The sequence below is a fragment of the Maniola hyperantus genome, chromosome 22 (genome assembly GCF_902806685.2).
Source record: "Maniola hyperantus chromosome 22, iAphHyp1.2, whole genome shotgun sequence".
In the NCBI taxonomy this organism is placed as follows: Eukaryota; Metazoa; Arthropoda; class Insecta; order Lepidoptera; family Nymphalidae; genus Maniola; species Maniola hyperantus.
The window spans coordinates 8913026-8935928 of NC_048557.2; the positions used below are offsets into that span (position 1 = coordinate 8913026).

The window sequence follows — 22903 nt, forward strand, 5'->3', positions numbered from 1 at the left end:
TAAATAAATTTAAGCCTTTATAATAGCGTTGGATAAAAGAAAGAAAATTGTTATACCTCAGTTTTTGCCATAAAAAAGAAGGAAAAAAAAAAAACTTTTTTCTTCTTTTCTTTTTCCTTTTTCGATCATTGCATTGTATTATATAAACGAGCCTTTATATATAAGAAGTATTAGGTATTAGGTAGGTAATTATATATATGCATAATTGGACTCTTCTGCTTTCTTGCTGGATATAAGTGACGCGGGTAACCCTATACATTGCCCCTGTAAATTGGTAACCCTATACAGTACCAGTTCTTAAACATGCCAAAAGATACATCTACATCTACGAAATCTACGAAACCAGCAGGCACTACTGGTGTAGTGAACACTGGTAAGACGACAGCAACACGAGAGTCTGATGTTCAGAAACGAACCCAACAGGGGATAAAAATGGCGACAAAAGATATATTATGCATTAAAACACAACCAATAGAATTACTACAAATGATCGCAGACAAAATGTACCAGGATGCCAAATTACAACTGGAGCAATCAGGTTACATTAAATCGTCAGGAAAAGAAACGGTCATAGAAAACCTCAATGGTATGTACGAAATAATCTTAAGGCTTAACGAATGTAGACAGACACTTCATAACGAAGTCGAAAACCACAAAAAACAGCCAGAGGGCGCATGGTCGGGTGTTCTTGAGTTAGTAAGAACTGACACAAAAGCAATTTTGGAAGAAATTAAGTCGCAAAAAGTTACCACTATACAGACTCACGAAGATTTGTCGAATGTCAAAGAACAAATAGGTAAGATTCACAATGTCATGAATAAATATAAAGTAACTGACGATATCTCCTATGCACAAAAAGCGGCTCAACCAAAACCAGACCGCACACTTCAACCGCAGTCTGTGCACTCAATAGTAGTCTCGTCGACCGAGCTGAAAGACACGAGCGAAGCAGTAATCAATAAAATTAGAACTGCGGTTGACGCTAAGACTACAGGAATTCGTGTGGATAGGATGAGGAAGGCGCGTGATCAAAAGGTAGTACTTGGATGCGAAACTAAGGAAGAATTAAGTAAGATAACGGAAATCTTAAAAGCTAACCAGCCTAACCTAAAAGTTGAGGAGCGAATAAATAAGGATCCTTTAATTATTATGAAAGATGTTTTGACTATAAACAATGAGGAAGACATACTAAGTGCGTTAAAAATCCAAAATAGTCATTTATTAGGAGACATACATCAAGAGGACTATAGAGCTATTGTAAAATACAGAAGAAGAGCGCGGAACCCACATGAAAACCACGTGGTGCTACAGGTTTCACCCAAAGTGTGGCAAAAACTCACAGCCGCTGGAAAAATACACGTTGATTTACAACGGATACAAGTTAAAGATCAGACTCCATTAATTCAATGCTCTAGATGTCTTAGTTTCGGTCATGGAAGAAAATTATGTAGAGAGACAACCGACCTGTGTAGTCATTGCGCCGACCCCCATCTACGTAAAGACTGCCCGATATGGCTTGCTGGAGGACTAGCTACTTGCCGAAACTGTCAGCTAGCAAAATTGGATAAAGTTGACCATAACTGCTTTGACAACGGCTGCCCCATAAGAAAGAAATGGGACACGTTAGCCAGATCGAGTGTAGCTTATTGTTAAGAATGTATCAGGCTCTCCAAGTAATGTCAGTCGTAGCGAACGCATAGCAACAAATAGAGACCGACACATATATACAATAATTCAGGCAAACCTACAAAAGAAAAAGTTAGCTCTACAAGAACTAATTCAAGAAGGCATTAACAGGAAGACAAGTTTTGCTCTTATACAAGAGCCATACGTTGGCTCAATTGGGGAGATAGCACCATCTAACGGATGCAGATTCATTCAACGTACCCAGAACAGAGCAAAACCTGTAAAAGCAGCAATAGCAGTTTTTGATAAGCAGCTAGAAATTTTAGAATGCCCAGAATTTACCACTGAAAATGTTGCCGTAGTGATCCTAAAATCGGACACATGGAAGATCGGAGTCATATCTATTTATTTTGAAGACAGCTTACCAATCGACCCTTACTTGAGACACGTAAAAGCAATTAGAGATAAATTATCAGACTGTAAGTTAATATTAGGAGGCGACGTTAATGCTTGGAGCCCTTGGTGGGGCAGTAAAACCGAAAACCATCGAGGGAAAGCAATGATGGGCATAATTGATGAAATGAATATGCATATACTAAACGAAGGGACGACTCCGACCTTCTACACTATAAGAAACAACATTGAATACAAAAGTAACGTTGATATCACAGCTTGCAGTCAGGATATTATTACTAAAATAGAAGATTGGAAAGTAGATGTCGAATTAACTAGCGCAGATCACAACGCAATCACGTTTTCATTAAATCTCAATAAACCAATAGTGAAAAGACCTAATAAAACTACACGTAAGTATAATACGAAAAAAGCTAATTGGAAATCTTTTAGACTAAAATTTAAACAGAAATTGATTAGTAGTAATGTTACAATAGAAGAAATAATAAAAATAGAAACAAAAGAAGAACTAGAAAAGGTTGTTGAGAATTACACGGTTTGTATTACAGAAACGTGTCAAGAAACTATACCAAAGAAAGGAAATGAATCGAAATATAAGTTGCCTTGGTGGACGGACGAACTCCAAAATCTGAAAAAAGAGATGACGACAAAAAAAAGAAGGATCTCTTGCGCAGCACCACGACGTAAACAGTGCGTTGTTGATGAATACCTGCAAGCTAAGGAAAACTACGAGCTTAGAGCATCCGAAGCACAAACTGCTAGTTGGAGACAGTTTTGTGGAGCACAGGATCGAGAAAGTCTATGGGACGGAATATATAGAGTGATACGGAAGACAACAAGGAAACATGAAGATCAACCACTAGTGAAAGGAGGAAATACACTAACCCCAGAAGAGTCAGTTGAATTACTTGCGAATACATTCTTTCCAAAAGATACAGTTACAAATGACGATCCAGAACACGCAGAAATAAGGAGAAAAGCTGAAAAAATCGAAGAGTATATACAAAGTGATAAACAGGATCCTCCTTTCACCAGTGATGAACTGAGATACGTCATCAGTAGTTTTAATATAAAAAAAGCCCCAGGTGCTGACGGACTAACCGCAGATATTTGCGCAGAAGCAATCAGAGCCGAGGAAGAAATCTTCCTAAGACTCATAAACAAGTGCCTCGAACTATCATACTTCCCAATATTATGGAAAGAAGCGACGGTGATAGTCCTCAGGAAACCTGGAAAGACAGATTATAACCAGGTCAAGTCCTATAGGCCTATTGGACTACTACCAATCCTCGGTAAAATATTGGAGAAGATGATAATAAGACGACTTCGTTGGCACTTGTTACCGAACTCTAATCCCAGACAATACGGCTTTGTTCCACAACGCAGCACAGAGGACTCCCTCTATGATCTGATGCAATACATACGCAATAATTTGAATAATAAATTAATTAGCGTAGTAATAGCGTTGGATATAGAGGGAGCCTTTGATAGCGCATGGTGGCCCGCAATAAAGAATAGGCTAGTTGAAAAAAAGTGCCCACAAAACCTTCGGAAAATATCTAATAGTTACTTTCAGAATCGGAAAGTATGTGTTCGCTATGCTGACAGAGAATACAGGACGGAAACATCAAAAGGATGTGTACAAGGGTCTGTCGGAGGGCCAACTTTTTGGAACCTATTACTTGATCCCCTGTTGGACGAGATAGAAAAAAGTGGTGTGCATTGCCAGGCCTTTGCTGATGATGTCGTCCTGGTCTTCTCCGGCAATTCAGTTCCCAATATTGAACAACAGGCAGAATGGGTACTCACCCGAGTGTATGAGTGGGGTAAATCAAATAAGTTAAAATTTGCACCTAACAAGACCAGTGGTATGGTTATAACAAGAAAATTAAAATATGATACCCCACGCATACGCATGGGTGATGCCACTATAGAAATGGCAGATGAAATAAAAATTCTGGGATTAATCATTGATAAAAAACTAACTTTTAAAAATCACATAAAATATATATGTACTAAAGCGTTAAATATCTATAAACCATTAGCTCGATCAGCGAAAATAAGTTGGGGACTGGGTCCGGAGATAATCAGGACGATATACGTTGCGGTGATAGAACCAATAATTCTTTACGCGGCCAGTGTGTGGGCACCAGCAGTAAAGAAATTATATGTAAAGAACCAGCTGAATTCAGTTCAAAGAAGCTTTGCATTAAAAATATGCAAGGCTTATAGGACCGTTTCGTTAACCGCGGCGTTGTTACTGGCAAAGCTTATACCCCTTGACTTGCGCGTACAAGAAATCGCAACCTTATATGAAGCTAAGAGAGGAAAGCCTCAAACGGTAGTAAATGATAGGACTGTAGAAAAACGAATCTGCTACCTTAAAGAACCACATCCAGCAACCGAAATAATACAGGACTTTAGAAAATTGGAAGATATGAGCGCTGAAACCATCGAGAAAAATGATTTGACAGGCCTAAGGATATTCACCGATGGTAGTAAGATTGATGGCAAAGTAGGAGCAGCCCTGTCTTGCTGGAAAGACGGGGATGAAATAATGATTAAAAAATTTCACCTCGAGTTTTATTGCACCGTTTTTCAGGCCGAATTATATGCCCTTTACCACGCCACAGACGTAGCATTAGAGTCTACAGAACATACGGTGAATATCCTTAGTGACTCAAGATCCGCCTTAGAATCGATCCGAAGCCCCAACACATATCATCCCCTTGCCTTTATGGTAAGGGAGAAACTCCGAGAGGCCAAAGACCAACGCAAAGATGTGAGATTGTTCTGGGTAAGGTCGCATATTGGTGTAATAGGTAACGAAAGAGCCGACCATCTGGCTAAAGAAGCAGCACAGAAAAACACAACTGTGGACTACGATGCCTGCCCAACTTCTCACGTAAAACGGATGGTCAGAAAGAGGTCGGTACAACTGTGGGACCAAAGATACGCAGAAAGTAAAAACGCGACTCTGACAAAAATATTCTTTCCGGATGTAATTGGAGCATACAAGGTCTTAAATAAAATCAAGCTTACACCAATCCTCGTGCAGACATTAACAGGTCACGGTGGATTCGGGCAATATTTATACCGTTTTAAATGTAAAGACAACCCCACCTGTGACTGTGATGATGAAACCGAGGAATCAGTCTTACACATCTTAACAGAATGTCCTAAATTTGCCAAAAAGCGGTTGGAACTGGAATATACCATAGATAGCAAGATAAATAAAGAAACTATACCTGTCATTATATCTAACAAGAAAGTAAGCAAAAAATTCCTAGAATTTTGTGAACAAATAACAGGAAAGGTGAAACTGAAAAATAACACTAGAATAAGTTAATACTAAATTAGATTATAAATATCTAAAAGAGTATTAAAAGAAGAATATAAAATGTAATTAGCAAAAAAGAAACTGTACATGTAAATAGGTAGTATAAGAATTAATAAAGTAAGAAAATATGTATATTTATATTATATATGATAATGTAATATTATACATAAGAAAAAAAAATAGCATGTAACATATTATTATAATAATGAATGACAAGCTGAAAAAAAAAAAACGTAGCTGTTCATTCTCGTCCAACAGAGCAAGGCAAAAAAAAAAAAAAAAAAAAAAAAAAGCAAGCCATGTCAGCTATAAAAGGTCTCCGATCATCATGTCGGAGGACAAAAAAGCGGACAAAAAAAAAAAAAAAAAAAAAAAAAAAAATACGATGATGAAAACTTTTGAACTTCTCTAATTTTAACTTAAAAACTTTTAGTAAATTGTTTTATAACATCGCCCGGAATTTAATCTATTAGGTGGGCAGATCGTTTTTGCATCGAAAAATGTTTCAACCTTGTTTCAACCATCGATATAAATGACAAGATATGCCCAAGCGAACAAAATTTTTCACGGTTTTTAACCAAATAAATCAGCGCCACCTCTTAGATACTAATGAACGACCCGTTTGAAATCCAGACATCACTGAGGTTGCATTGGTGCAAAATAAACATTTTAGGATCAATGAGTCGGTGCCATTTTGCTCGTTCAATGGCCCTGTCCTTACGAAGTAATATATAAGTCAATGGTTTCAACTGATAATGGAGATTCTTATCTATACGTACTACTTAATATAATAAAGAGGTAATCTCTGGAACTACTGAAGCGATTTTGAAAATTCTTTCACCAGTAGAAAGCAACGTGTCCGTCTGTCTGCTTGCTTTTCACAGCCCAACAGTTCAACCGATTTTTATAAAATTTGGTACAGAGCTACCTTACATCCCGGGGAAGGATATAGGCTAATTTTTATCCCGGAAAATTAAAGAATTCCCACGAGATTTTTAAAAAACCTAAATCCACGCGGACGAAGTCGCCGGCATCATCTAGTTTCAAATAAATTCGTAATAAACTATCCTTGCGAGGCTGGGGCGGGTTGCTAGTAAAAAAATAAAAAAGAACACATCTAAAGTGAAGACTTAAAACTACCGTATTTACTATTTAGGTCATATTCGTGGGTCTCTCTGCTACTCCCACGTGTTCGTAATTCTGTCTTGCCATGTAATAATTGTTATGAACGTAGGTCTGTTGTTACATTGCATTCTGCTTTCGCATATTATTTGTATAACCCACTATAAAAACGTAGGTGCTCAATTGGAGGCCACTTCTTCAGACTTTTTCTTTAAATAGAAGTTATAGTCCGAACAAAATGACTCCACACGTGCCATTTTAACTCTATGGGTCAAATGTCATGTTTACTTTTAACCTTTCCCCTATAAATAAGGACTAAAATCGTACTTTTGACATGAAATTTAAACAAAAAAGTTAAGATGGCGCGCGAGGAATTAAATTTTACGCGCTATATAACTAAGTCGCAATCTGTATGTGTTTGTTTACTTACTTGGGGGGGATAACCAATAATCTACACTCAAACACGTGAACTAGCCTGAATACAACACAACCTTCTAGCATACTTCCCGATAATCTAGCTATCTACTATGAAGATTTAGATACTTTCAGTTCAAAACTAGACCTGTATTGATAAAGCTAACTCACTTCCCAAAGCTACGCCACTTCATGCAGGAATCGCCTGCGTTGTCCCAGTCGGGCAAACCGCCCGGTAGTACATAGCACTTGCTTTTTTCCAAGTCGGCAAAGTACCAAAGCAATTGGTTCAGACCTAACGTTTATAAATTGAAGATATTTTTGAAAAAAAGGCGAAAAAATAGGAACTATTCTATCCCCGCAAAGAAGTTTGTATAGCGCTCTCTCTGTTACGTAATTCCATACTAATGATAGAGACAAAAATCTCAGTGGGCGTTACCCATTTTGAGTCACCAACCAATCACAAACAAGTTTTCAAAAAATATTCGAAATTCAATTAGAAAACATAGTTTTGTTCGTCATTCGTCAACAAATGGTTAGGGCCCACTAAGATTTTTGTATCTATAATTTACGTGGATTTACATTTTTCAAAATCCCGCGGTAATTCTTTGATTTTCCGGGATAAAAAGTAGCCTATGTGTTCCAGGGTATAATCTATCTCCATTCCAAATTTCATCCAAATCCGTTCAGCCGTTTTTGCGTGATTGAGTAACTAACATCCAAACATTCACACTTTCAGAGTAGGAAGTAGGATAGTAGGATTGTATCACTATCTCTTAATTCTTTGGATTTTGGGTGTTGCAGTTGGTAGGTACTTCTTTTCTTAGAGTTATATTTCATAATGTGTGAATAATGGCTAAGGATCATGACCCTCTGCAATGAGGGATACAACGTAGAGATAGAGACTTACCACAAGCAAAAGCAAAGAGCACCAAACTGTAGATGAAGAAGAACTTGACGATGTCTATGACCATACGCCCGAGAGAGATCTGCAGCGGACCCAAGTGTGGGTTGATGGAGAACAGGTGCACCAGCTTCAGGGCACTGTAGAACGAAAATCAAATTCATCATCATCATCATCATGATCAACCCTCTCATAGTGAGAAGGGTTTGGCCATAGTCTACCACGCTGGCTATGTGCGGATTGGTAGACTTCACACACCTTTGAGAACAGTATAGAGAACTCTCAGGCATGCAGGTTTCCTCACGATGTTTTCCTTCACCGTTATAGCAAGTGATATTCAATTAATTAAAACGCACATAGCTCCGAAAAGTTAGATGTGTGTGCCCGGGATCGTACCCACGACCTCTGATTAGAACGCGGACGTCCTAACCACAGCTTAAGAAAATCAAATTCTCTACTCATCCTTCTTCATCTTTCTACTATCGTACCGCAAGGCATCGCCAAGGTCTGCACGCGTACGTAGACGAAATTCCACGGACACGTACGAAGCGATTTGCCTTCTCTTTTTAATTCGAACCGCTAGATTATGGAACGCCCTTCCATAAAATTGGAGGGGAAATCGGATGCTGGAACTTCCAGCATTCGTTTTCCCCTCCAATTTTAATATGGGTACTTTCAAGTCAAGAGCGAATAGGCATCTTCTAGGCAAGCGGATCTGTGGATCAAACCTTGACGACCTCCCTGGCGCAGTGGTGAGCGCTGTGGTCTTAATAATGGGAGGTCCCGGGTTCGATTCCTGGCAGGGGTTTGGAATTTTATAATTTCTAAATTTCTGGTCTGGTCTGGTGGGAGGCTTCGGCCGTGGCTAGTTACCACCCTACCGGCAAAGCCGTGCTGCCAAGCGATTTAGCGTTCCGGTACGATGCCGTGTAGAAACCAAAGGGGTATGGGTTTAATAAAAAATGCCATACCCCTTCCAGGTTAGCCCGCTATCATCTTAGACTGCATCATCACTTACCACCAGGTGAGATTGCAGTCAAGGGCTAACTTATATCTGAATAAAAAAAAAAAAAAAAGGCATCCTAGTTCTCCCTGGCGATGAATCTGATCTGGGGCGGGGTATATTGGCGCCTGCTGGACGTAGGCTGCGAACTTCAGGAAGGTCACCATGTCTATGATGATGATAATAAAAATATACATGTCATCATCATCATCATAATCACCATCGACAACCGATAGACATCCACTGCTGGCTATAGGTCTCTTGTAGGGACTTCCACACGCTATGGTACTGCTTCGCCTGAATCCAACGGCTTCCTGCGACTCGCCTGATGTCATCCGTCCACTTAGTGGGAGGTCTTCCAACGCTACGCTTTCCGGTGTGAGGTCGCCATTCCAGCACCTTGGGACCCCAACGTCTATCAGTTTTTCCCCATTGCCACTTCAGCTTCAATGAAAATATACTAAACTTGCCTAAATATATTGGCCGCTGCGAACAGCCCTTCTGCTATTAGCTGCGGATCGAAGGCATCCCAGTTCTCCCTGGGTATGAACCTGGTCTGCGGACTCTTGGATATCTCCGCCGCCTGCTGGATGTAGGCCGCGAACCTCAGGAAGGCGACCATGACGTAGAGGAAGTTGCGAATGAAGTCGATGAAGTTCCACATGTTCCGGAGGTAGGAGCGGATGCCTTGGACGTATATCTCTTGCGTTTCTTCCCAAATGAAGCCTGGTTCATGGGGAGAAAACACATATCATTAACGTTATGTTCTTGGCTGGGAAATCCTTAGAAATACTCAATTTTTTTAATGAATCTGTAGAACAATTTAAACAATATTTTAAAGTATTGAACATAATAATTATTGTCGATATACTTTCTCTTCATTTTCTTCTCAACCCAGTTATCTTTCTTACCTTTTCGTATCCAATCGAAGCCTACCAGATCATTGCTTTGGCCCACTTTGTTGGGGGGCACCCTACACTCCGCTTCTCATTTGGGGGGTGGTGCCGTGATGGTGATGGTTACTTTAGTTTTTCAGTCTGTCTTTCCAGATCTGAAAAACCGAACGGATCCGCACCTACCTGCTAAACTGTGTTTGCGCAGAAGTGGTTCCTCTGGTACTGCAAATGTTCATGGGCGGCGGTAATCACTTAACATCAGGTGACCCGCCTGCTCGTTTGCTCGCCATTTTTATTTAAAAAAACAACTTCATGGTTCTAAGCAAGCGGGAAGTACTCTAAAGGTTTTCTTGACAGACACGACAGACAGACGGACGGACAGACAGACAGACAGACAGACAACGAAGTGATCCTATTTTATTTATTAGAGCCTCAATAGCTAATTGGTAAAGGAGTGGACTGAAAACCGAAAGGTCGACGGTTGAAATCCCGCCCGTTCCACTATTGTCGTACCTACTCCTAGCATAGCTAGGCTTCACCTAGGCTCCTAAGCTTCACGCTTAGTTGGAGAGGAAAGGGGAATATTAGTCATTTAACATGGCTAATATTCTTTATTTAAAAAAAAATCCTTTTTAGGTACGGAACTCTAAAAATTACCGAAATCCGCGTAACGAAAGGAAGGCAGGCGACAGTAGAGAAACGAGAATAGAGATGGAGTTTCAAAGTAGAAAGATCTTACCTAGAACATAAAAAGCGACGACCATCTCTAAGTAAGTCGGTCCGTTGCCTCTTTGCTTTTTAAGCTCCAATTGTAACTGCTTCACCATATTCTCAGTTCCGAACAGCTGTATCACCTCTACTTCTACTCTTAGAGACACCAGGATCAGAATAACTACAAAATAAACATGGATTGTAGTAAATCTGCTGCTAGTAATAAAAAACCGGCCTAGTGCGAGTCGGCGAGGGTATTTTTTTCGACATTTTTTCACGATAAAACAAAAATTGTTATGCATAAAAATAAATATAAATCTGTTTTAGAATTTACAGGTACCTAAAGCCCTTTTGAATAATACCCCATTTGGTATAGTTATATTACTTTAAAAATTGAAAATACCTACATACTATTATTTGTTCATTAACACTTTTTTTTGTGATGTAACCACAAATTCACCGTTGCCGGATTTTTTTCTTTACTTGTGTTACAAGACTTACCTACCTACCTAATTTTATGATTCTACGTCAACGGGGAGTACCCTATAAGTTTTCTTGACAGACGCAGTCTGTCTGTTCGTTTTTCGTTAAAGCAAGTATATTTTATTACTTAAAAACGCACATAACTCGGAAAAGATAGAGGTGCGTGCCTGGGATCGAACCCAGACCTTCCGAATAAGTGGACGTCTTAACCACTAGACTATATAAAAACTCATTATAATGAATGAAATGTTAAAAAAAAACAAAGCGGCTCATTCCCGTTCAACAGAGCAAGGCAAGGAAAAAAAAATTAAGCCATGTCAGCTATCAAAAGTCTCCGACCGACGGAGGACAGAATAGAGGACACACAAAAAAAACCACTAGACTAGGCTAATTTGGTGTGAAACACAGTCTTCAAATACTTACACAAAAAGAACAAATAACTCGACGCGTGTGTCAGAAACTTCATAAACGGTTTCCTCATCAGCTTGCCGGTCGCACAGTTCGGAGCGATCATGTACATCGTGCAGTAGAACGGGAACATCACGGCGACTCGCAGGATTATCATGAACTTCTCCAGGGGACTCTTTCTACGGAACCCTGGGACGCCTTCGTACCAGATCGCGGCTAGCAGTTGTTGGATGTTGGGGTGGGCGACGAACTAAAGGATAAAAATAGATAGATTAGATGACTGAAATAAATGGCCTTGTACTGCAATAGTTAGGTAAAAAAATGTAGCCATTATACCTACTACCTAGAACAAAATAGATTTAAGACCAAATTGTAGCACATTCTAGTAAATAAAAATAAATAATACCTATCTATCCCGGCTGTACTCACGTGTCTAGTCGACGTTAGCCCGACTAGTTTCGAACCCATCCATCGGGGGGGGCTGTACAGCCGGGATAGATATTATTTGTAATGGAAATCACTCACGGTAGTTTAAACGCCAAATAAAAATAATAATACATTTATTAAATATTATAATATATAAATTTAATAAATAAAAATGAATTTATTATTTTTAAAAAAAGAGTCAAATGCGTGTCGGACCCGCATACGAAGGGTTCCGTACCATCGCCCAAGAAATAACACTTTTTAAACTTTGAAATTTTTACTATTTATTGTTATAGCGTCAACAAAAACACACACTCTGTCAAAATTTCAACTCCAACCTATTACGGTTCATGAGATACAATCCGCTGCCCGCTGACAGGCAGATGGACAGACTTGACTGTACCAAATTTCGTTAAAGCCGGTTGAATAGATAGACCGTAAAAAGCTAGCAGACAGACAGACAGACAGGCACACTTTCGCATTTATAATATTAGTATGGAGGTATGAATTTGCCTTTTTCTGTTTGAAGTCGATCGCCAGTTCCAATCGGGCTAGCTTCATGGGGTCCCCGTCTTCAAAGGGCGGCGCCTCAGGGTCATGGTTCAGTATGATGGCCAACTCGTGCGAGCCTCGGGTCTGGTCCAAAAGGTCCACCGCGAACTTCTGTACTCGACGCCGAAGCTCCAGGTACTCGTTTTTACTTTCCTAATAAAAAGAACTAGTAGGTACCAATTGCTGTTTTGGATTAAAAATCAGTCATGGTAATCAGTCCTGTACCTTCCATCGTACAAAAAATAACAATTTTCAAATACTCCACTAAAAAAAATATAAAGAGTCCCGCCACTGCCATCCTGGTGTGAGTTAAGCCTATAGATATTATTATTATTTAGTTAACGTACCTACCTCCTTTCAAAAAGTGATATGTGTTTGTTTGTTGGTTTATTGGTTTGTTGGTTTATCCTTCAATCACCTCGCAACGGAACAAGATTTGCATAGTTACAGACATGGAGAGTGACATAGGCTCTTTTTATCCCGGAAAATTGAAAACCTAAATCTACGCGAACAAAGTCGCGGGCATCAGCTAGCAAGGCATCATCATCAGCCTGTGGATGTCCACTGTTGGACATAGGCCTTCCCTAAAGAGCCCCACTACACCCGGTTCTTAGCCTTCCTCATCCAGCCACTTCCCGCCAGCCTCTTTATATCGTCAGTCAATAGGAAGGCATATTTAATTTCATTTCATACCTGTTCAGCAAAAGCCAAAGTCCTGAGCTCCCAAGACAGCTGGAAGGCGGTAAGTATGGGGTCAGTGGCAGAGAGCGCGATCAGTGATGGGGATGACAGCGCCCGGTACGCGTTAAGTCGAGCCATGGAGTATCTGAGGGAGTCTTCTGTCGACAGTCGGACACAAGTGTCGCAGCCACACCTGGGGACAACAACATAGGTTGCCAAGGAACGAAGGAAGGAATAGAGCATCATTCAAAGTTGATCCTCAATAGCTCAACAGGTAGAGGAGTGGACTGAAAACCGAAACAGGTTGACGGTTCAAAGCCCGCCCGTTGCACTATTGCCGTACCTGCTCCTAGTACAAGCTTGACGCTTAGTTGGAGAGGACAGGGGAATATTAGTCGTTTAACATGGCTAATATTCTTTTAAAAAAAGAAAAATCTACTCGTATTGAAACGATTATTACGGGTGGGTCATACTATTCTCATTACCCATTGCAATGGTATCTACTAATTGTACTGTCCTATTTGATAATAAAACACACTTACAATCTCACAAGTGAATGTAGGGTACACGAATCACTCGACACGTCCGCACCCGGCCGGAGCTTACGGCAGACAGACGCTTGTTCGCGTACACTACATCCCTTCTTTATTTTTATTTATTTGAAATAATAGTAATAAACATGTTTCATTTAAGTAAACTTTTTTACAAGCGCTTTTGAGTCGTCGGGTAGTTTTAATTTACCACTGGTTCGGAATGCCGTTCCTACCGAGAAGAACCAGCAAGAAACTCGGCGGTTGCTCTTTTTAATTTTTCAATTTACAATGTTATTATACCATACTATAATACAAGCCATTGCAGCCCCGTGCATTGCTGGAGCGAGTCAAATGATTCAAAATTACAATAGCTTTTAACGTTTCAGCTTAAACACCTATAACATGGCAGATAACTAATTAAGTTTTAAATATAAGTATTTGTTATACATTTCTAGCAAAATTTAATACAACAACTTTGGTTTTAATTCTTTTTACCAACATTCGAAACCAATTTACTTTAGTATAAAATATAATCTATCAATCAACAAAGAATCTACGCTAGTTCACCATTTGCTCCTAAATCATTATTACTGCTATTTTGATTTCCAACAGTCCATGAATCATTTACTTTCTTTATATGAACTACGTTTTGGTGACATTGTGTCCCGGATTCATCATCTTGAATATCAACATCTCAACCACTCACGTCCGTTACTGTATGCGTAGTGGGATTGAAATAGTAAGTAATAGTACCATCAGAAAATGTTTAAAATTGACAACTGTTTTGTTAAATAAATATTTCTCATTTTTCCATTTTCATTTTCATTTTCAACTGCTGTCTGTCGCCTTCCTTTGAGATCTCTATACTCCTTCCCTTTTCCCCTTTATTTGTAGATCCCTGTCTCTTATTTCTTCGTCTATTGTTTTGTATCCCGTGTCTGGTGCTGCTGGGATCTTGTCTCAAAACTGTCTTTTATAAAATACGTCCAAGGGAGATTTGCTTACAACAGAGTGAGGAGTACTATTATACATCATTAAGTAACTGAAAATGTCCTCTTTCTAATCCCTGTTTTCAGCCTGACAACTTTTTAGATGTTTTAAAACGTCTCGATTTTTTTTTGCCTCACAAATTCATCCTTCATTTGAGGCTAATACGGGACTATATTATAGAATGATTCCACCTTCCTTACAATCGGTTTGATGTCTGCACAAATAGCGATTTTAAACAAGCGAAAATTTAGTAGCAGCATAATCGATAAACAAATCCGACCCTTTAGGACCTTTATGTAATAGTGAGTTTAGCTTGAGTCATTTACAACGGACGATGCATCTAGAACGAGTCTGACTGCAAGTAGAGACTTTATCGTCGCGTTGAACACCCTGGTGTGGAATAACGTGTTGTACGTCAGAGCAATCTTGCGTTACAGGACTTAAGTAATCTTTCACTAAATATTCCTCAATTATATTATTGTAATTATTATATTTTCTAATTTGCGTTCTGTCGTATTTTTATAAGTATCTTGCAACCTTGTTCTTCCTTGCCAAGGAAGTTACTCTTAGAGGGAGGTACCTCTTCCAATTCAAAATTGCGTAAATAATTATTTTATTTTATTTTATATGGAAAACCAACAGCTTAAATTAACATATTATAATCTTATAATTAAATAACTAGAAGCTAGTAATAGGTTCTCACAGGTAGATACAAAATTAAAATTCAAAGAACACAGTGAAAAGCAAACTATAACTAAATATAATTACGTTATGCTAGCAAACAAATTTATTAATTGTCTAAGTGTTCATTTGTAATAACACCCAGCGTTTGCGTTTGTGAAGGAGAAGTGGATTGCGTTAGCGGAGCTTGACCAATAATAATGTACCCAAATGTAGTTTGCAATGCGTGAAGCATACCTACCAGGTGGAGCCGCTACGCGGTCTGATAGCAGGATTTGCCTAAACATTTGCGCGCCAAATCATATCAACCTTACTTGGAAGATGGTAGGTATTATCTGCGAATGGTACCCTCTCTAAGTAGTTAAGCAGCCGATAATAATGTGGGTAAGTGAACTGTGATTTTGTCAACAATCAACGCCGTGAGCGAATATGATCTATCGATAAATCGACTTATACTCTTTATTCTACTGGAAGTACCTCTGAACCCGTTCACAATCGCGGGATTTGACTGCGTCTTGACTGTTACTTGACTGCGTCTAACACAATCTTTTGTTATGGTTATGTTGCGATGCGTTATCTATAAGGTATTTGAGGATATATTCTGCTAGAGTCTAAAGTGCGAATGGACCTCGACTTATTTAAAAATATGAATAACAGGAGACACCCATTAAGATTGCGTGCACAATATTCGAAGACAGCGAAAATGCAAAAAGCATAGTTTGTCTCGCAATTAATATTTATAACAAAGTATCAAATGAGATAAAGAAACTGCCTATGACTAGTTTTAAAACATCACTAAAGACATTTTTGATAAGCAAAGCTTATTATTCTATTAATGAGTATCTTAATGAATCGAGCATAATTTAATGATTACTTAATGCACGATTTACTTTTATTTAATATACATGGGAACCCCATTACATTAACTTAAAATTTTGAATAATAACCTCATTTTAACTCAACATTGTTCTTATCCGACTATTTGACATTTTATTCTTATTTGACATATTTCACTACCAGACACATTTTTACCTTATTTTTAAAATATGTACGAGTAATATTATCAGAACTCGATGCTAGGTATAACATAACATATTGCATGCTAATAGGCAGAATTTGGCTGTACCTTTTTGTTCTTGTAACATCTCAACTGTTTACCCATATTCGCAATAAAGAAATTTGTATTGTACCTATTTGTATTGTATTATTGTATTGGAAGCGGTTGCGAGCAAAACGGTCGTGCGCATATTATTATTAAGCTAGTAAAGCGAGACTGCGATTTGACTCTGTTACTTTGTGTCAGAAAGGTCTGCAAGTGTGCGATCACCTTTATGCCCAGAAATCTCGTTTTGGTTATCTCTATGGAGTAGCTTGTGGTGTTTTGCTCCGCAAGTATAAGATTTATCCGATTGGCGTAGCCGATTTTCTCGAAAAGAAAAGGATAAACAAGATGTGCATCCTTGATTAGACTTAGGACAGCAGTAGTGTTTGTGCGTAACGTTTTTACAAGGCAGGCATAACTGATTTTTATCACCAACCGAAATATCAAAAGATTTTGATGTAAGTATATGAAGAGGGTATATTTTTGGCGAAGGTAGTTTGCGTTGGCGCAGATTTTTATTTTCAATTGACGTGTGATGAGAATTCTCAGGAATTCTATCATTTACTTTAGCTGATTATTTTATAACTTATTAAAATTCTCCCAAGTAGATACTTTTTAGAGCGCATATACTTTTTATACAAGTGAGTAAATAAATTAAGTCTTTATTTTCTATATTCAACTTTTCAACCGCTACGATTAATGTTCCCCAAACATCTAAGAACGAGTTTAAAATTAAAGTTAAAGTTAAGAACTTGATCTAGGTAGTTTTAACTTAAGGTGCGAACATCTTGGTATTTCTCTACCAATGTTGAGTAAATAAGCTCATAACCATCCCCAGAGGGCTCAATCCCTGCTATGGAGGTCACGGCAGCGTCTAGAAGCTGGCCTAATAATTATTTTTTTTCTACTAAGTTCTTTATTTTTGTGAATTTTAGTACTGAAGCATTCATAAAAGATAGTTGTTTTATATCTCCACCAAATGTATGTAAATTTATAGATGGCAATTTTACCTTAGACTTACAAGACGTCGCAGCTTGACAAAATCTTGAGTCTTTAAAGCCAATGTTGATGGCAAACGCTTTTAATTTGAGTTGAACGGTCAACTCAAATTGAACCCACGAAAACCGATCTTCAATGCAATTAAAGATGGAAAATTCGCAGGATAATCTGGATTATTTTAGTATAGAGTAATATTCAACTTCTTAATAAGGTCTATGTATTCTGTGCATGATTTTATTTTTTATTAGCGGCTTTCAACAGGAAATTTCATCTTCACTTGTCATATTTTGAGACGCGTTATATTTGCAACATAAGCTCCTACCTGAGTCTCCAATACTAACACTTCTGTACTGACCTTTGGGGTCGAACCTTCTCCTTTCGTCATTTTCGACTTCCGAAATCGGAAATCTCCTTTTCCACGAAAGAAAATAGGTATTCAATAAATAAAGTGAATTATAAAATTATACAGGTAGGTAGATAAGCGAATTGCGTAACTGGCTTGCGAGAAAACTAAGTATGTACTTACCTATTCAATTAATATAGTACGTATGCAGAATTTAAATTCTATAAGCAAGTAGGTAAGCGAGTTTAGTAGTCACGGACCTATAACCAGTAGGTATATATCCCGAATTAAGTAACTAGTCAATTAATTTAAAGTATTCAATTCATATACTATGACGCGGTAGGAATAAAAGTTTTTAACTGTAGGTAGGTAGACAATTTTGCCTACTGAATCTTTCGATACGATTTCGATACGAATAGGTACCTAACTTATGTGATTCACTGAATTCACTTATGCGATTCAATTTAGATACACTGCACTGTACCTAAATATTGCACTGTATGAAAATCTTTCCTGTGTTTTGGATACGATAAGTATGTCAATTATATAGTTACTTTTAATTAATATTAAAATAACTACTTGATTAAATGAGTGAATATCATGGATTTTATCATAAAGATCAGGTTCCATCCAAGTTCGAAGTGACCAGTGTGGATGATGCATGAGTCATTTTGACTCTTATTTTTGCGTGGCTTTTACTGAAAATCAGTAACAGTATTACAACTGCGTAGCCCTATCATACTGTTGCAAGTATTAATTGCGTGGCTTTTACTGAAAATCAGTAACAGTATTACAACTGCGTAGCCCTTCACACTGTAATTTAATCTGCATGGCCGTTTTTTTAAATCTGCGTGGCCGTTTCATTTAATATGCGTGGCCGTTTTATTTAATATGCGTGGCCGTTTAATTTAATCTGCGTGGCCGTTTTATTTAATATGCGTGGCCGTTTAATTTATTCTGCGTGGCCGTTTGATTGAATCTGCGTGGCCGTTTTATTTAATCTGCGTGGCCGTTTAATTTAATTAGCGTGGCCCTTTGTTATTTACTCATTGCGTGGCCGTGCAACTTTTTATATAACTGAATCATCTCACTATAAATTGTGCAAGTATACAAATAGATAAGTAGACAAAATGAGATAAGTGCCTAATTTTAAATATTGTGATGTAATTATTGTTACTAATATATAATGAGATAATCAAAGTAACCAATACACATATTTTCTACCTCGACTTAATCCAATTAAATTGTTATTTAAACTCTCATATTTCGAATTATTAGTTAAAACATTTAATAGTCAAACAATATTTAACAAATATTGCACCAATAAAATGTCTTCATCATTATGTCGATCATAATTTAAGTAAATATATCTATTTAACTATTTAACTGATCGTAGGTAGGCAGCGTTCAGTTCAATTCAATTCAATTTTATTTATAGTATACGTGCACAAAATATTTTTGTGAATATCCATATTATAACCATAGTTTCGCATAATTACGTGGCCTTATTTTCGTTCTATTTGATACGATGCATGACCCTTAACAATGAAGGATATAGGTATGAGTCCGTTTGCCACTAACAATTGTTTACGTATCTACCGTACGTACTCGTGTTCATAAGACGCGATTCTGATTCACTAATTTAATGTATGTATTCTATTAGGTTACCTATACCTAATATACATTAGACAACAATTTGTTATAGGCTATTCGAACCGACGTTAGGCAGGTACACGTAAACAACAGATGGCCAACAAATAATAATTACCTACTATACCTTCCTTTATTTCACTTTTTTCCTTTTTAGGGTTACATTTTTTAAATCCTAGTCTCGTCGCCACTTGTACTGTCCTATTTGATAATAAAACACACTTACAATCTCACAAGTGAATGTAGGGTACACGAATCACTCGACACGTCCGCACCCGGCCGGAGCTTACGGCAGACAGACGCTTGTTCGCGTACACTACACTAATTAGACTGTACGTTTTTTTTTCAAGTCAGTTTCACTATACCTACCCATTGACTAAAGAAACAACGAATAGAAATAATTACGAATGAATGTTATAGGAGAGTCATGTCCTCCTACAAAATGTCTCGGTATTCGCATTTGGACCATTTTTTAAAACGCCTGATAAAAATCAAGATCGACGATATCTTACAGAAAATAGCCACAACAAGAAAATATAATGAAACAATATCTAGTGGTCAGTGAGTCGAGAATATTATTAAAACAAGCGTTTTCTTGGTCGCGAATAGTTGCCGTATAAAAATACAATGGGAATATTGATACAAGTAGTATCAGTATTACCGTCAATAGGAAAGCTCAACGGGAATAATGCGACCCACCCGTTATTTTGCTTAACGTTTCTGATACGCACCGCGCGCTGTATGAAAATTGGAATGCCCTTCTGGCGTCTGTGTTTCCTGCCAAGTGTAACTTGAATACCTTCAAGGCTACTTGCTCTTGGCGTTTTGGCGTTGGGTGCCTTCTTGACTCCCTACAAATTATTTTATGTGTCACCTAAAGTAATTAACACGTTAATTATTTTATAACAGGGGCAGTGATGTCTAGCCCCCTGGGGGCTATGTCCTAAACCCCGAGTCCCGTTCTCAGTAGTGGGCCGGGTGATAACATTGATCGTGATGAAGCGTTAAGCTTGTGCTATGAAAGTTACGACAATATGGTAACCTTTCGGATCGAGACCCCAATTTCACGATGTCTCGAATTCTATGGTAAATTAGGTAAGTGAATTAAATAAAATTGATTACCTCAAGTTTGTAGCCATGACCTTTTCAACAGAATAATTACGAAGCCGTAGAACTACTACTACCTACCTCACTAGTAATTGAGGTATGCCTATTCTACCTTATAAAACTCCAGATAGGCAAACGTCATTTACAAAAAAAAACTCGGTCAAGAAACCTTGGAAAAATCGGTGTACCTACCGATGTACAGTACGCAGCCAAAAGTGATGAATATCGATCTTTAGAAGGAGATAGCACATTTGTAGAGCTCTGTCTCTGGTACTGTACCTATCAGTAATACATTACCGGGGTACCGCACGCACGCACCTCTAACTTTTCGGAGCTATGTGCGCTTTGAGCAATTAATTATAGGTATCACGGTGAAGGAAAACATCGTGAGGAAACCTGCATAGCTGAGAGTTCTCCATAATATTCTCGAAGGTCAGTGAAGTCTGCCAATCCGCACTTGGCCAGCGTGGTAGACTATGGCCAAAACTCTTCTCACTTTGAGAGGAGACCCGTGCTCTGTAGTGAGCTGGCGATGGCCGAGACGTGATTCGTGAAAAAAATTCACGTCATCTTTTTAAAATCTGATTGGTCCACTGAACACATACTCCTCTCCGCTTCGCTTAAGTGGAAATCGGGCCTTATGTTTAATTTCGGTAAAACAAAATTTGGTACTGTACCTACCCTTTCTCAGTGCAATTAAATACTGGTTTCAATGGGGTTACATTACTATAGTATATTCAGAACATGTACTTGTAAAAGTTTATTTGAATAAAAAAGATTTTTATTTTTATTTTATTTTATTTTCACAAGGAAGGCTCATATTATGTAATTGTAAATAATTTTAATAGGTAAGTATAACGGGCTAAAAATCATTTTAACACAAAAAAATTATTAAAAAAATAACGGACTATAAATGTCTCATTATTTAAAAAAATTCGACTTGGTCCATACTTGGTCTTTTAATTATTTTTTCCTCAACTTTTAAACACAGAGTTTAGAAAGGCTAGGTACCGAATTTCTTAAAGGTATCAATTTCAAATGTCTCTTCTTATTTTGAGCAAAAACTTAATTCCAAGAAATCTATGCTCTCCTGATACGTAATTTATGTAAGCTACAGTTGGTGTCACGTCAATAGGTCTCCGACCTTGGGAACTTGGGTAAAAAGGCCTCTGATCTTGTGCCTGCGCAGTGGGTGATTTATCAATGTATGGCTAGAGCATACGTAATGACCAGAATGACCATGCCATATTATTCTCTGACCCGCTCTCGATTAGGACGCGTCCGAGTGTCTTCCTTCCAATTTCTTGTAAATATTAAGAGTTTGTTCTACACGCTGGCCGCCCCGCAGGACATACCCGCTCCCACCTGGGCCGTAGACTAAGACCTAGAAGATCGATGATAATTCGGGATCTTGAAGTATTAGTATTGTTATTATGTCAAAAAATTAGAGAAACCGATTAATTTTCTTCAATAACTTATTTTTTAAGATGCTTTATTTTATCCGAAACTTTTACAATTAAACTTATAGCCAACTTAATCTTATTCAAAAATTTGGGACCTCTCGATAAATACCTAACATCGTGTGGATCAGGCAGGGTGGCCCCACGGTCGAGCAGGATCTTGATGATTTCGTAGTTGTTCTTGTGCGCTGCCAGCATCAGGGGAGTGACGTCAGGGGAGAAGGTCGCCGTGTCCAGTTCCACTTTCTGCCAGCTCTGTGGAAAAAGGAACGATTTATAGGCTCTATATGCTTAGTATGCCTATTAATCTATGGCTATGGCCCCACGTAACTGCACAAAATTCTACGGGAAATCTTTTACAGTATATATTGTACAACTGTGGAATGCTCTGCCCAAAAATATCCGGGCTTCGAAATCCTTGCCCATATTCAAAAATCGTCTTAAAGAACTATACTTATCGATGCCATAATAGTTAATTTATTCGATCATAGGTATAATATGTATGTCTATTATAATAATATATTTTTAGTTTTAGTTTCTGTAATAGTTATGTAATATTTTTTGTGTGCAATAAAGTATTTCTATCTATCTATCTATCTAATCTAAAAGGTGTGTGAAGTCTACCAATCCACAGTCCCCAGTTGACCAGCAGCGTGGTAGACTATGGCCCACTATAGCCAAACTTATTTCCCTTCTAATAGGAGACCCGTGCTCAGTAGTGAGGCGGCGATGAGTTGATGACTGAGGCTTAGTATGAGTTTACCCATTTCGACAACGTTAATAGATTTCGAGTAGAGTACCTATTAATTGGGCAATGGCATGCACATTGCACAGCGTTTGAAGCCAGGGGAGTCTTTAATTACCTATTTACCCACTAAAATAAATCCATACTAGTATTATAAATGCAAAAGCGTGTCTGTCTGTCTGTTAGCTTTTCACAGCTCATCCGTTAAACCGATTTTGATGTTTGGTACAGAGATCTACTTTTGATCCCGGAAAATCAAAAAGTTCCAACGGGATTTTTAAAAACCTAAGTCCACGGATAGTTCGAAATTAAA

General features: G+C 38.1%; 2 protein-coding genes across 7 annotated transcripts in view; one reads left to right on the forward strand and one right to left on the reverse strand.

Moving 5' to 3' along the window:
* LOC117992806 (ras association domain-containing protein 10-like) overlaps positions 1–22903 on the forward strand; it is a 238002-nt gene that overhangs the window by 212994 nt on the left and 2105 nt on the right. The window lies entirely within an intron of this gene.
* trpl (transient receptor potential-like) overlaps positions 1–22903 on the reverse strand; it is a 47198-nt gene that overhangs the window by 14594 nt on the left and 9701 nt on the right. For all 5 annotated transcript variants that reach the window (XM_069506178.1, XM_034980765.2, XM_069506177.1 and 2 more), the window contains 8 exons: positions 21958–22100; positions 12993–13173; positions 12261–12452; positions 11337–11571; positions 10459–10611; positions 9294–9549; positions 7827–7960; positions 7088–7211 (listed from right to left, as the gene is read on the reverse strand). In XM_069506178.1, the coding sequence (XP_069362279.1) occupies positions 7088–7211; positions 7827–7960; positions 9294–9549; positions 10459–10611; positions 11337–11571; positions 12261–12452; positions 12993–13173; positions 21958–22100 (1418 nt within the window). The remainder of the gene's footprint in view (positions 1–7087; positions 7212–7826; positions 7961–9293; positions 9550–10458; positions 10612–11336; positions 11572–12260; positions 12453–12992; positions 13174–21957; positions 22101–22903) is intronic.